Source organism: Hippocampus bargibanti, linkage group LG09 (assembly GCF_051943395.1).
Source record: "Hippocampus bargibanti isolate YZ-2025 linkage group LG09, ASM5194339v1, whole genome shotgun sequence".
Lineage (NCBI taxonomy): Eukaryota > Metazoa > Chordata > Actinopteri > Syngnathiformes > Syngnathidae > Hippocampus > Hippocampus bargibanti.
This window is the reverse complement of record NC_142742.1, coordinates 19,006,423-19,021,143: the sequence shown is the minus strand read 5'-3', so window position 1 is coordinate 19,021,143 and position 14,721 is coordinate 19,006,423. Positions and strand designations below refer to the sequence as shown.

At 41.5% G+C, this 14,721-nt stretch overlaps 1 protein-coding gene across 7 annotated transcripts in view; it reads right to left on the bottom strand.

The window, feature by feature from the left end:
- The window catches only part of adck1 (aarF domain containing kinase 1), a 71,637-nt gene that overhangs the window by 43,993 nt on the left and 12,923 nt on the right, over positions 1 to 14,721 (bottom strand). For all 7 annotated transcript variants that reach the window (XM_089005203.1, XM_089005207.1, XM_089005206.1 and 4 more), the window contains exon 4: positions 2,384 to 2,587. In XM_089005203.1, the coding sequence (XP_088861329.1) occupies positions 2,384 to 2,587 (204 nt within the window). The remainder of the gene's footprint in view (positions 1 to 2,383; positions 2,588 to 14,721) is intronic.

Sequence of the window (14,721 nt, the reverse complement as noted above, 5' to 3'; positions counted from 1 at the left end):
TTGTTTCCTAACTGACATCAGAAAAAAACGTTTTATAGCATCTAAAATACAAGCAGGATGATATTTTTAGTCAAATGCAAAACACCAATAAAAATGACTTAAAGTGTCCAAAAACTACTTCAAATTGAACCCTAAGTGGCCAGTTTCAGAAGGTCCCGACCCCTTGTTTGTGATCATCACGCCAAGATGTCTTGCCTTGCTCGAGAATCAAAACAATGGCTTCAGATTCGGAGAAGATGCTTTCATGTTACGCATCCAGTTATGAATATGATTCAAATAGTTCTGAAGAGGAAAGCATCAATGTTTGCAATCGATTAAAGAAGTCCTTCCGGATCAATTCGAGCCGTCAGGATTGCAATGTAGCGTCCCAGAAAATGCACAAGATGGCGCCCAAGCTCCGTTGATTTGCCTGCTGGCAATTTGTGTCAACTAGTATCAAATAGTAGTCTTGGCGCAACACACAACGATTTCCCTGTGTTTTCCTTTTAATTTCGCCATCAACACAGATCAACACTTAGTTTTCACACCAAACAAAGTACCCAAAATGCATTGTGTGTCGCTTTCTCGAAAACAAGACTTCCTGAATATTCAGCGCAAGTCTTAAAACGTAAAATATAGCTATATGCGGTGGAATCTTTGTAAAATACGCTCAGTAGATATCAAATGATTATACAAATTATGGACACAACTTTTCCGGAGGCGTCGGTTGTCCTTTAAGTGTAAAATTGCACAACAGATGATAGAGGAAATCTTTTTTTTTTTTCTCTTTTAACCCATTTACTGCCATTGACAGGCAGTTATAGCGAAATAATAAATTGGGAGGGTTTACAGTGATTGAGTTATTGCCATGTGATCGACCGGCACACCACTTGCGAGGCGTGAACGATGCAATGGGCACCCCTGTCATACGGGGTATTTTGAGCCGTGTTTTGTTTCTGTACCTAATAATTGTGACTGACCCTCCCAGGGCCATAAAGTCCCGACAACTTAGTTCCTACAATCTATGGTACATGCAAACAAAGGTAGGGGTGAAGTTTGATACAAACCTAACAACTATAAAATTTGTTGGGTTATTTTCATCTCGTTTCAGACCATGATTTCTTTTAGATATTCAGAACAATCAGCATAATAAGCAATCATTCAGTGATTTTCCCAAACATAATATGAACAATCTGACACCACTTGGCAACTCTGTTAGTTAGCTACAATTTTGATTTATAAACCTTTTAACATGTTGTTGAAGGGAAATCTAAAAACATAATTTGACTTCTTTATTTTTCACTACTTAGTTCTCTTTCTACACAGTTCTTTGATAAACTGCTCCAGTTTAAACCCCGGGACAAACTAAATTAAACCTTCACCTTGACAAAGTTTCTCTTTTCCAACTACTGATTGATTTCCCCCCTGCAGTCAACTTTGAAGATAGGTCTTTTTCCAAAACATCCCTTCTTATTTCATGTTCTTTTCTAACATTCCTTAAACTGCTTGCATCTCTCTCCCTGCTGTTTATGGTACTAAATAAGGTAATATGTGTACTATGTTCCCAAAAGGCATAACTGTAACAACATACGCTCACTGAATAGGTTCACTGAAATGAGTTATGGCACAAATAAAATGGCTCCTGATGCTTCACAGCTGGATGGCAACACATGGGTGTCTGAATCAGCATTCCAAGATAGCCATTTCGGCTGCTCACCACAACCCCAGCCGAAGGAAGCCATAAATCACGGCAGTGCAGCAAGAGGTGCAATTAAGGGGTGAAAATAAGGGGTTTGGCCACAAATTCTTTCTGGAAATAGACAACAACACTTACTTTCCTGCAGTAAGATCAAAAGTGATAAGTAGACCAATGTTGTACACAAGCTCATTTTATTTGGAAACGCATATATATAAGTTTAATTTTACATACAGTGATCTCCGTTAATTATGGCTTTTGGCATGGCTTGTTAATTACCACGGTAACGGGAAGTTGTACCGTCAGTATTGTTCGAGATACTTAAAAATCCATCCATCCAAAAATGTGGTGATGTTTAACAGCATGTCAGATGGACAGTCACAGCCAAATTATCGTACATAAAACACAGGATATTTTGTGTAGTTTTAAGGCTTATTTAGTTGAACATTATGTTTTATGGGGACCTGGGAACGGATTATTCTCATTTTTATGGTTTCCTATGGGAAATTAATGTTTTGTACACACACTTTTCGCCGTACACACACTTTCTGGGAACCAATTACTGTACTCTACTGTAGATGACATCTTTAACCTGATTATAAAATAATGGCCCATCACAGGTGGGCTATTTTTGGCCCATGGGTTACACTTGAGGTCGCACGAATTGTTGGTGATGACTGTCTTATAACATTCATTTTTAAAATGTACCTCTTTGCCAAGGTCCTCTCTGATGACCTGTTCAATCTCTTCCAAGCTGCTTTGAGGAGCTTGACTATGGAGTACTTTCAGCGTAGAAGTGTACTCTTCCGGGAGGAGATAATCCAGTGCACCAAGGTGCTGTCCGACCTTAATAAAGGTACCACGATTTGCACAGCAAAGATCTCGAAGACGCTCTGCTGAACGTTGATGTACCTATAGGTGGTGAGGGAAAACAGAGGATTTATGTATGTATTTAATAAGCATGTATTTAGAGGTCAACCAACGCCTCCCGACAAGTTGTGTCCATATTTGTAAAATCGCTTCAAATGACTTTTACTGGGTGTATTTTACAAAGATTCGCATATAGCTATATTTTACGTTTTAAGATGACGTCAGGAACGCCCGTGACCGAGAAAGGACACACAATGCATTTTGCGGTACTGATTGGTCTGAAAACGTGTTGATACGTGTTGATGGCGAAATTAGAAGGAAAACTGCGATAAAAAATGCGATGCTGAATCGTTGTGTGTTGCGCTAAGACTACTATTTGAAACTAGTTGACACAAATTGCCAGCAGACAAATCAACGGAGCTCTGGCGCCATCTTATGCATTTTCTCGGGGTGCTACACGTCAGTCTTGATGCCTCAAAATGACCCAGAAGAACGTCTTTAATCGATTGCAAACATTTATGCTTTGCTCTTGAGAACTATTTGAATCATATTCATAGCTGGATGCGTAACAAGAAAGTATCGTCTCCGAATCTGAAGCCATTGTTTTGATTATCGAGCAAGGGGCGGGACTTTCTGAAAATCCCCAATTCGCAGCTCAATTTTTTTGCAGATTTAGCACACTTTAAGTCATTTTTATTGGTGTTTTGCATTTGACTAAAAATATCAGCCTGTGTGTTTTGGTTATTTTCGATGCTATGAAACGTTTTTCTGATGTCAGTTAGGAAACAAAAATATATATGAGAAAACCCTTATTTTCATTTTAAATTCATTACATTATTGAGGCACATAAAAGAAAATGTAGCTTTATAACGTATTGTATTTTTTACATGTTTTTGTAGACTTGTACAGATGCAGCCTGAACTATTTATTTTCTGCTGTATTTGAGACTAGTCAAAGTCCTACCTGCTACCTCGAGCTTCGACCCTGAGAGGGGATATCACTGTTTTTGAGTGCCCTACAATTGGCTAGCAAGCAATTCATGTTGTCCCTCACCTAGTGTGTCAATCACTAAGTACATGGAGAGACAGATAATGTATATGGTGCCCCTCAGTCTGACTGACCATCTGATAATGATTATGGAGAGCTCCACTGGGGTGCAGTGAAGCATTGCAACCCACCACATAGAAATTCTGCATCTTCTTCAGTCAACAATAAATCAGAAAGTGAATCATTCATGAGAAAATGTGTTCAATTATTAACAGAGAACAGATACATGTACAGTATGAATGTTTTTCCCTCATTGTGCAACTTTGTGCTTAATTTTAAGCATTCACGCACGATTGCAATAATATAATGAACCAGTTCCAGTTTGTCTTTGAACTGACATGTCACTTGACTAAGTCAAGTCTCTATTTCTGGCACAATATCTTTTGAAAGAAATCTGAAGGCAAAGCTGATGTGAATTAAAATCTGACATCACTTTTCCTCTTGCTTGGAGCCTAATCATTTGACTCATCATCACTCCTCTCTTCCAAGCAATCAGCATCTTTTGTTTCACAGAGGCCGGCTCACAGCTCAATAAGGACATCACCATCTCACGGTTCGCAAGGTGGTGATGGCGGGTGCAGATCCCAAAAAGCAGGCAGGAGGGAGCAGGAGGTTGTGTTTGACAAATTGTATTAAAATAAAGTCAGCAGGAACAAAATCTAAAACATCAAAATCATCTGAACACAAAAAATACAAGGTATCAAAAGAAAGCCAAGAGTGAAAGTCTGCCAAAATGAAACATACACATGCACAGCATACAATGCATACACAATGCACAATGCATACAATGACCCGACAACGAATGGTCATGCCGGGAGTCCTTTTGACTGCCACTGATTGTAACGACCAGCACCTGTGAGGCTGCAGGCAGGGCTGACAGCGCTACCCGTTGATCGCCAATCCGAACGTGGCAGGCTGCCACTGATCGGGACGACCAGCACCTGTGCAGGTGCAGGCGGGGCCGACAGCGCCACCCGTTGGTCACCAACCAGATCATGACACACCATGGAAATGATGTTTTCTGAAAGCATGGAATGACTGTTCTGGCATCAGCTGATGCTAGCCACCACGCACCAAAAATCCATGCATCATAAAATCCCCAAACTAGTAGATAAGTAAAGCAGACTGGATACATTTGTGGAATGACAATCATGGAAACAAACGGCAGAGAGGATTGTAAATTAGCACTGGACAAATAACATGAACAATGGTTTAGCTAATGACATAAGATAAGAACACCTTTAATAGTCATTTTGGGGAAAATTGCAATCTATAGCAGCATCATTGAAGTGTGGGGTTGGGGGGTTAGATTTTAGCTTTTGACACTCACAAAAAGCATGAAAGAAACATAACGTCCCATATTTTATGGACTCCAAGGCGCAGCACCCCCAATAAATGGTGCATTTTCAAACGTTTTCGATATACAAGGTGCACCGGATTATGAGGCGCACCTTCAATGAATGACGTTTAAAAAGGTTTTTTTTTCATGTATAAGACACACCATATTATAAGGCACCACAGTACAGTGCCTTATAATACTGTTGTCCACTAACAGTGTTTAATAATACCCCAGCATGGGCCGCACACTACTTCTTCTACAGAAGGAAATGGAGTCAGTGGCTGCTGACAGGAGATGTAAGACATGTGGCAGTTCAATATTAGTTCACATATAAGGTGCACTGGCGTAAAAGGCATAGGGTCATCTCTTGAAGAAAATGAAGGGTTTTGGTTGTACCTTATACACCGGAAAATATAGTACGTGCTGAAAGTCTGTGTGTTTGCGCTCCCTTAACATGTGTTCAGTGTTTCAATGAAATTTCAGCTGAATTTTATTGTAAAACTAAACACAAAACAACATGAAGTATATACACAACATTCAAGACACATCTATAAAAAAAAAGAAAAACATTCTTATTGTCGGGAACCAAATGGAATGAGGATGCAGTCTTCTTCTTTTCCTTGCGGCTTGTCCCGTCAGGGGTCGCCACAGCGAATCAATGTCCTCCATCTATCCCAGTTTTGTGCATCCTCTTCTCTCACACCAGCTACCTTCATGTCCTCTCTAACCACATCCATAAGCCTCCTCTTCGGTCTTCCTCTCGGTCTCCTGCCTGGCAGTTCAAGGCTCAGCATCCTTCTCCCGATATAGTCACTCTCTCTCCTCTGGACATGTCCAAACCATCTCAGTCTGGCTTCTCTGACTTTCTCTCCAAAGCCTCTCATATGAGTTGTCCCTCTAATGTACTCATTCCGGATCCTATCCAACCTGGTCACTCCCAAAAAAAACCTCAACATCTTTAGCTCTGCTTCCTGTCTTTTCGTCAGTGGGAATGTCTCCAGTCCAAACATCATGGCTGGTCTCACCACTGTTTTATACAATTTTCCTTTCATCCTAGCTGAAACCCTTCTATCACACATTACACCTGATATTTTTCTCCAGCCGCTCCAGCCTGTCTGGACACGCTTCTTCACCTCTTTTCCACACTCTCCATTACTCTGGACAGTTGACCCCAAGTACTTAAATGAGGATGCAGAGGTAACCCTTAAGTTATGAGACAATTTATAAATCATCAATATCATTTCATTTTCAGAGGTCATCCAGTTAAGTGTCCATGATCATTAGTAGTCCATTCAGTAAATGTTGGTTTCAAAATTAACCTATTCATATATTTGCTGGGACGCAAGGAAATGCAAGCTCAGGCATTTTTGTTTATATGGCGAATTTCAAACACAATTATACTCAATGTGCTTCAGACAAGCAAAGACATACAGATACAAGCATTTACAAGGAAACGTGAAAAACATTCAATGAAAAAACAGACAAAAGTAGCTTACAAAAATAAAACTTACATTTGTTGAAACCTAAACACATTAATGAAAAAACTATGTAAACATTTAAAAATAAAGCAAAAGAATAAAAGTGGGTTTCTAAAATCGCAAAATAATATCTTTGTATATCCATCAGTGACAGATTACTAACTGTCGTAAACCAAGTGAGAAAAATCACACAATTCAGACACGAACAGACAAGTAAATATATCAAACAGACCGGGCAAAATTAATTACACTGTTTAATTTGTCTTTTTTTTCCAGAGAGAAGTTAGCCGCTAGAGGTTGAACAGTGTATGGAGCAAATAGTTGGCACAATAATCGATATTGTGTACTGACTTCTTGAAAAGCGAAGAGTCAAATGCGAGCTCATTGTCTGCTGTTTTGGCAGCTGTTCCTATATTGAGAGCACAGCTGCAGTCTATGATTTCTGTTGCAACACCAGGCATTAATGGTGAGGCTTGGAAGATGTGGAACAAGCCCCATTTTATAATTAAGGTGCCCATGATTAGGTCGTTTTTCGGCTCACTGAGGCACATCGAACTGCCAAGCACAAAAAAGGGGGTGGGGAATGGCACGCATGATTAGGGATTGTGTGCAAGTCCTAAAGCAATACAGTTTACCAGGGTGCTAAATCGGGGAAGATTGCATTCACTAAAATTTGTAGATGGTGTGTTAAAAAAATAGTGTCTGATGTTCACTGAACAAACAATTTTATGTAAAATTTTGCTGGTAGCGCTGGTGCTATCTATCTAGATTTCCACCATGTCTGACAGAAATATGCACGCAACATATTGAACAAAATGCAAATGATACTCCACGATCGCTTGCTCTTATCCTAGAATATTCAGTTTGCCAACCTGACTCAAATTTACATTCATTCTTATCCTAGAATATTCAGTTTGCCAACCTGACTCAAATTTACATTCATGTCTCCGTTTTTTTGCAGGACGCTTTGGACTCTCACTGCTACTATCCGCCGTGTTTATTCGTCTGCTGTTCTTGAAAAGCAGATGAATAAACAGAGCGCAGGCAGAAAATGACTGTGATTGCGGCTATAAGTAGTTCGGTCACTTTCCAAATCGGGGCGAATGGTATTCTTACAAAACATTGAAAAATGAGTGTGGCAAAAAAAACTGGGGGAAACCGGGAGATTTGGCTCTCTAATCGTGAGGCGTGAGTATTGTGGTCAAAATCGGGAGTCTCCCGACCAAATCCTGAGACTTAACTGTAAAATGACCTTGAGAGTTTTGAAAGGCGCTTATAAATTAAATGTATTGTTATTATTATTATTATTATTATTATTATTATTATTATTATTATATACTGACTGTTTGGGGCAGTGACTCAGTGGTCCCACCCTTTTTGGAGTCCTTGAAGAGGGTGCTGGTGAGCACTCCTTCAATAGACTCCTTTGTTCTGCACGGGGGACTTCAATGCTCATGTGGGAAGTGACAGTGAGACATGGAATTACGTGAATGGGAAGAACACAAACCAGTGTTCCTTCAAATGGATTAATTGCAATCTGCATTTAGATCACTAAATGTGCTGGCTTGAAAAGGAGTAACCCAGGGGGTCTTGAGGTTTTTTAAAGACAAATATGAGCAGATTTGTGTTTTTCGATCGGTCTACTTCAACACACCTGATTCAAATGATCAGCTCATCAGTGAGCACTGTCGAGGCCTGAAACAATCATCATGACTTAAATCAGGTGTGTTGGGTAGGAAGAGTTTCCAAACAAGCAGGATATAGCTCTCAAGTAGCCGGAGTTCCGTACCCCCGATGTCAAGGCATTGTTATTTGACTAAATGAAATTTGTTGTTGTTATTATTATTAAATTAAACATTTTTTCTTTGGCAGAAATGCTATTTGTGGTTGTTAATATATTTGACGGAATCACATCCTGAATCACTTTACTGATGCTCTCCGCAGTAGAAAGAACCTAGACAAGACCAAATTTGACTGGGAAATGTATTTTTTCATGCAAACGGATATTAAACAGAGTCCCAAAATCCTGTTGGGCAACCCCTTCCTCAATACTACGCTGAATCTACTCCTTCCGGTGACCACATCAATGGCAAACAAAAAGCAAGTAGAAAGCAATCAGCTTTTCAATAATGATATCCCTGCCATTGCCGTTTCGTAGCCAAAGTGAAATGTATTCCGCATCCCGCAATATGCCTCAAGGATTTCCTCACCTCAGACTCCTTTGACAATTAAACTGCAGCACATGACTGTCAGCATTTATCATGCACCACCCTATTTGGAAATCCTCCCTTCAAAGGAGCGAAGACGTAAAGATGGCGCTGTTATCTAGGCTAAGCATGCCCATCTGTTGGTGGCAGAACTGCACTGCTGAGCTTGTCAGGAATCAGTCAATGCTGGCATCTGCTGGTTGGAGAGTACAAAGTTCACAACAACGGAGTCCAATTAGGCATGCTATGCTTTTGCACATTTTCAGTCAAGTTATTTGTTACAAGCAGAAATTCAATGCATTATTTACAGCAGGTTATGTTATCTTTTCTTGCCGAATAACATAATTTCCCTGGGTAAAGTAGCATTGAATGTTAGACATAGTGGGACCACAATATTCTGGTTTTTAATGTTGGAGGGCTTCTTGATAGGGATTGCAGAGTTCCATTTTTTTATTATTCACAATTAGTTGTTTAATATACCATTATTATATAATATATAATTATATGTACACCATGGGCCCATGCAAATAACCAAAGAACTACAAATGACTTTGCATCATCAACAAACTGTGCTAATCATCTTCAACCAACACTTTCTATTTGTATCGTAAGATTATTTAAGCAAACCACTCGGGACAGTAATAATGGTATAGGGCCAATACCAACCTCATTTCAAGGTATCATGTACAGCATGCTATAATGGCATATGTCGCTCTCTAGTGGTGTTTACTCACAGGATCTCAAAAGCATGCATGGATGACAATGTTTTTGGACTTCTCCATATGTAAATTGTATCAATGTCAATTATCCCATATGCCCTTAGTTTATATATATATATATATATCATGAAGGTGAGATTATTTTTTAAGGCAGTCCAGGACAAGTTTCAGTTTCATTTTTTTTGCTTATGATACTAGTGCATCATGTTCGACCGGAAACAAATTCCTTGTGTGTTCTACATACTTGGCAATAAAGATGATTCTGATTCAACAGTTTAAAAGCTACACTCATCATCATCCAAAAAAATCTGTTAAATTACAAGATCTGCTAATGTCATTAAAGGAAACAAATTCTCTGAGAATTGATCTAAATTCTAATCCGTACATCTGCTAATCAACGTTTGGTTTATTCAAAATAGCACAAATGTATGGATGAGCTAATACCGTGAAGATTGTACCAACAGAGAACATATTCATAATGGACTAATCACCATCCTTACAGGCTTTGAATCATTATCCCACCATGCCTTTAGATCACCGTTCCATTCAATAAAGTTTCAACATATGTGAATATCCCTGATGAAGAGGACGCGTCTATATTAAATCTAGTGAGACTGTCACATATAAAAATTTGCATGATACTGTGCAGATGCACAGAGTGAATTAGTATTTTGTTCTCCTTTTATCTCAGTAATGAAAGGACACTTCAAAATGGCCGATTCCTGCCCGAACTGCCGGTGCGCTCATGCTCGCTCTTTTCTAATGCTGCTGAGGAAGCAAAGGGCTCATTAGACATCAGTATATATTTGTACCCCAATGCCGGCAAGTTGCCCTCCCGCTGAAATAAGTGCATGCTTTGAAGAAAAAGTAGATCTTGTCTCTCTTCATAAACCTTAAGATATGGGCACTTAGGTGTGTGCCCGCGCATGAATGTGTGTATGGATACGGTGGGTATAAAATACCTAGATAATCCTCTTAAAATACTGGATTTGTGTGATAAATCATTCAAAAATGGACATGCTGTAATAAAGGATTACCCAGGAATAAGGAAAACCTTTCCCAAAGTTTTCTTACATCACAGGTGTCAAAGGCAAGACCCTGCGGCCAAATCTGGCCCTCCACATCGTTTTATTTAGCTTGTGAAAGCAAATTAAACTGAAATTCCATGATGCTTGCTATCCAGACCAAATTTTCAAATTGTCCCATTTAAACCACAATAGCACTCATTATTTTTGACTTCCAATTTGAAAACTAGTTATTCATTCATTTGTTGTGCGCTCTATATGTAATATGTGGAGGGGATTGAACATTCTAATGTCTTCCCCAAATTCATAAGGGCCCCTGAGAGGAAACCGTAACTACAATGTGGGCCGCGGCAAAAAAATGAGTTTGACAATCTTGTCTTACATCATGTTTTTGCAATAAATCAAAATTTGAAAGGAGTTATGTGTTTGGTTGGACTGAGCTTTATGTGCAGTACTTACATTATATGACGTTTTCATTTCAATATTAATTTATTGAATGTTCATATCTCGATGATACAATAATGATACATTGCGCAGTGCTACTGCTCACCAATATGTGAGGTTCGTGTTGAAGGACAGCCAGCTAACGGCAATCATTTTGCGGAGGGAGAGAAAATGAAAGGGGGGAGGGGGGCTTGACAGCACATATGCAAGAAGATCACTTCTACATTACTGAGACTTGTGAGACACACCCAAGTGCCACCACATACGTATGGTACCCACATATTGTGTTTTAGAACATTAACTGGCCGACGGGTGCCAACGTGCTGCAAAAGGTGAAATGCTGCAAACGAACAAAAACTTTATTTAAAAGAAGTCCTTCCAGACCACAAGGGGGAGTGTGTTATGCGGTGAGACAGCAAGCGGGTGGATAAATGATAAAAGTTCACTCAGCCAGATCCAGGAAGGGTATTGTGAGTTTTCTTTATTTGAAGTCTCAATGGATATCAGTTTTCGGCTGACCACAGGTAGCACTGCTCTCCAGGCTGTCCTTTCTTCCTCTTCTTCCTCCCGAAGTGACTGGCTCAGTCTGGTTTTAAAGGTGCTTCACCTGAGCTTCTGGCCAATCAGGTCCCAGCGGCAATTGGCCATTCCCAGGTGGTTGCAATCACCTTCTCAGAGTCAATTAGTGGTCGCCCAACTCTACTGTTTTGGATGGGGAGAAATGCGCACCTTTCTCCCATCCAAAATCCAGAAAACACAAAATTATGTAACATCATGACATCATTCACACCCTCTCCTCAGAATTCAGACATTCTTGACAAATAATCAGCTATGACATTTCTCTTACCCTGGCAATGCTCAATGGTGAATTGGTATGGCTGAAGGGTAAGACACCACCGCAGTATTCTGGCATTCTGGTGTTGCATGGAGTGCATCCACTTCAGGGCTCGATGATCAGTCTGTAATCTGAATTCCCGTCTAAGAAGGTAATAACGGAGTGAGTCAATTGCCCACTTGATGGCTTCCTTTTCAATGGTGGAGTATTTCTTCTCCCTCTCAAAGAGTTTCCTACTCAGGAACAGGATGGGTCTCTCTTCTCCAGCACTGCCCTGTACCAGTACTGCGCCGAGACCAACATCCGAAGCATCCACTTGGACTAGAAACTCTTTGGAAAAATCTACACTCGACTACACGCAGGACAGGAGCTTGACAGATGAAAAATTTCAAGGCCCTAAAAGCTTGTTCACATGCTGCTGTCCATGGTAGAGGTGATTTGATGTTCTTTCTTGTCAGGTCAGTTAAAGGAGCAGCTAATGTAGCAAAGTGTGGAATAAACCTCCTATACCAACCAATCAGCCCAAGAAATGATCTCAATTGCTTCTTGGTCTGGGGAGGTGGTATCTTCTCCACTGCTTTCACTTTCTCTACCTGGGGCTGAATCTTTCCTTTCCCAATCAATTGTCCCAGGTAACTCACCTCTTCTTGTGCCCAGGAGCATTTTTTCACATTGATGGTGAGTCCAGCCGCTTGTATTTCCCCAAGGACTGTCTTGATGTGCAGGAGATGGTCATCTCAACCTTCACTGTAGATCACGACGTCATCAAGATAGGCAGCTGAGAAACTGTAACGGTCCTTAAGGATAATATCCATTAATCTTTGAAAGGTCGCTGGTTCTCCATGCAGACCAAATGGTAAAACTGTGTAGTGGAAGAGCCCTAACCCCGGAATCTGAAAAGCTGTGTATTCTTTGCAGGTGGGGTCAAGAGGGACCTGCCAGTATCCTTTACACAGATCAAGCGTTGTCATAAATTTTGCTCGCCCCAATCTTTCCAGCAGCTCATCAATACGAGGCATAGGGTAGGAGTCAAAACATGAGACACTATTGAGCTTTCTCATGTCTGAGCAGAATCGTAGTTGAGCGGTGTCCTTTTTAGGTACTAACACTATTGGGTTAGACCACTCACTTTTACATGGTTCGATGATCCCCATATCAAGCATTGCTCGTACCTCCTGCTTCAGTGGTTCAATCTGCCGCTCCGGAATCCGATATGGCCTCAAACGTACAGGTTTATTTTCTTTGAGCACAATCTTGTGGGTGATGAGATTAGTTCGTCCGGGTTTATCTTTGAATAGGGAAGGAAATGATTCCCTTACCTCTGCTAACTGAATTTGTTGCTTTGGGGTCAGGTGCAACAAGGTCTTTAGAGGTCTTTAGAATTACCCCCTTCCCTCTTAGGTGTCATCACAGCCTCATCCATCTCCTCCCTCTCAGTAACTAAGATTTCTCTGATGAATAGGCTCTGGGAGCTCAATGGTTCCGATTGTTTCTCTGCATACAACTTTAGGAGATTCACATGTAGAATCTGCTTTTTCTTTTGTTTGTCAGGGCAGAGAATCTCATATGTGACAGGTCCTATTCTCCTAGTCACAGTGTATGGGCCCTGCCACTTTGCCAGTAGCTTACTTGGTCAGAATCAGAATCAGAATACCTTTATTCGTCCCGCAATGGGGAAATTTGCAGTCCACAGCAGCAATTGAAGAGGGATGGGGTTGGGGTGGGAGTGAAAGGATAGAAAACAAGATATTCTAAGCATAACAAAATAAAAATGTCAACTGTATACTGTGCAAATGTAGATGTGCAAAAACCGTTCTATAAAGAAGACTGTACATAGTGCAGAATCAAGAAATGCATTTAGATATATTGCAACAACCCATATTTACAAGTGTCCAGTTTTTTTGTTTTTTTTTCACATGTGATCATTGGGAATTGTGAAGCCTGACAGCAGTCGGTAGGAACGAGCGGCGGTACCTCTCCTTCTTGCAGCGCGGGTGTAATAGTCTCTGGCTAAAGGAGCTACCCAGAGCTGTCAGGATGGGCAGGAGGGGGTGGGAGGGGCTGTCCGTCATAGCTTTTAGTTTAGCTAGCGTCCGTCTGTTGCCCACCTCCTCTTGAGAGTCCAGCGAGCAGCCCACGACAGAACTGGCCCGCTTGACAAAGCGCTCCAGTCTTTTTCTGTCCCGGGTGGTGATGCTGCCTGACCAGCAGACAATGCCATAGTGGATGGCTGATGCCACCACAGAGTCAAAGAAAGTCTTTAGGAGTGACCCCTGAACTCCAAAAGACCTCAGTTTCCTGAGGAGGAAGAGGCGACTCTGTCCCTTTTTGATTAGGGCATCCGTGTTTGTTGTCCAGTCCAGTGTATTGTTGAGAGTAACACCCAGGTACTTGTAGGAGGTCACCCTCTCAATGTCCGAACCCTGGATGTTCAATGGTGCAGGTGACGATTGTTTCCTGCAGAAATCCACCACCAGCTCCTTGGTTTTGCCGGTGTTGATCTGGAGGTGATTCTGCTGGCACCAGTCCACAAAGTCCTTTGTCAGTCCCCTGTACTCCCTATCGTCTCCCTCTGTAATGAGGCCGACAATAGCTGAGTCGTCAGAGAACTTCTGAAGGTGGCAGGTTGGGGTGTTGTAGTTGAAGTCCGAGGTGTAGAGGGTGAAGAGGAATGGAGCCAGGACTGTTCCCTGCGGCGCTCCGGTGCTGCAGAGAAGCCTGTCCGACTCACAGTTCTTTACCCTCACGTACTGTGGCCTGTTTGTGAGGTAGTCTGTAATCCAGGATGTGAGGTGATGGTCGACTCCGGCATGCTGCAGCTTGTCCCCCAGTAGACTTGGCTGGATGGTGTTGAAGGCACTGGAGAAATCGAAGAATGTGATCCTCACCGTGCTCCCAGCATTCTCCAGGTGCAGCAACGCCGTATGGAGGAGGTAGATGATGGCATCCTCCACACCGATGCTGGGCTGGTAGGCAAACTGCAGCGGGTCCAGCGATGAGCTTGCCAGCGGTCGCAGGTGGGCGAGGACGAGTCTCTCCAGCGTCTTCATCAGGTGAGACGTCAGCGCCACCGGTCTGTAGC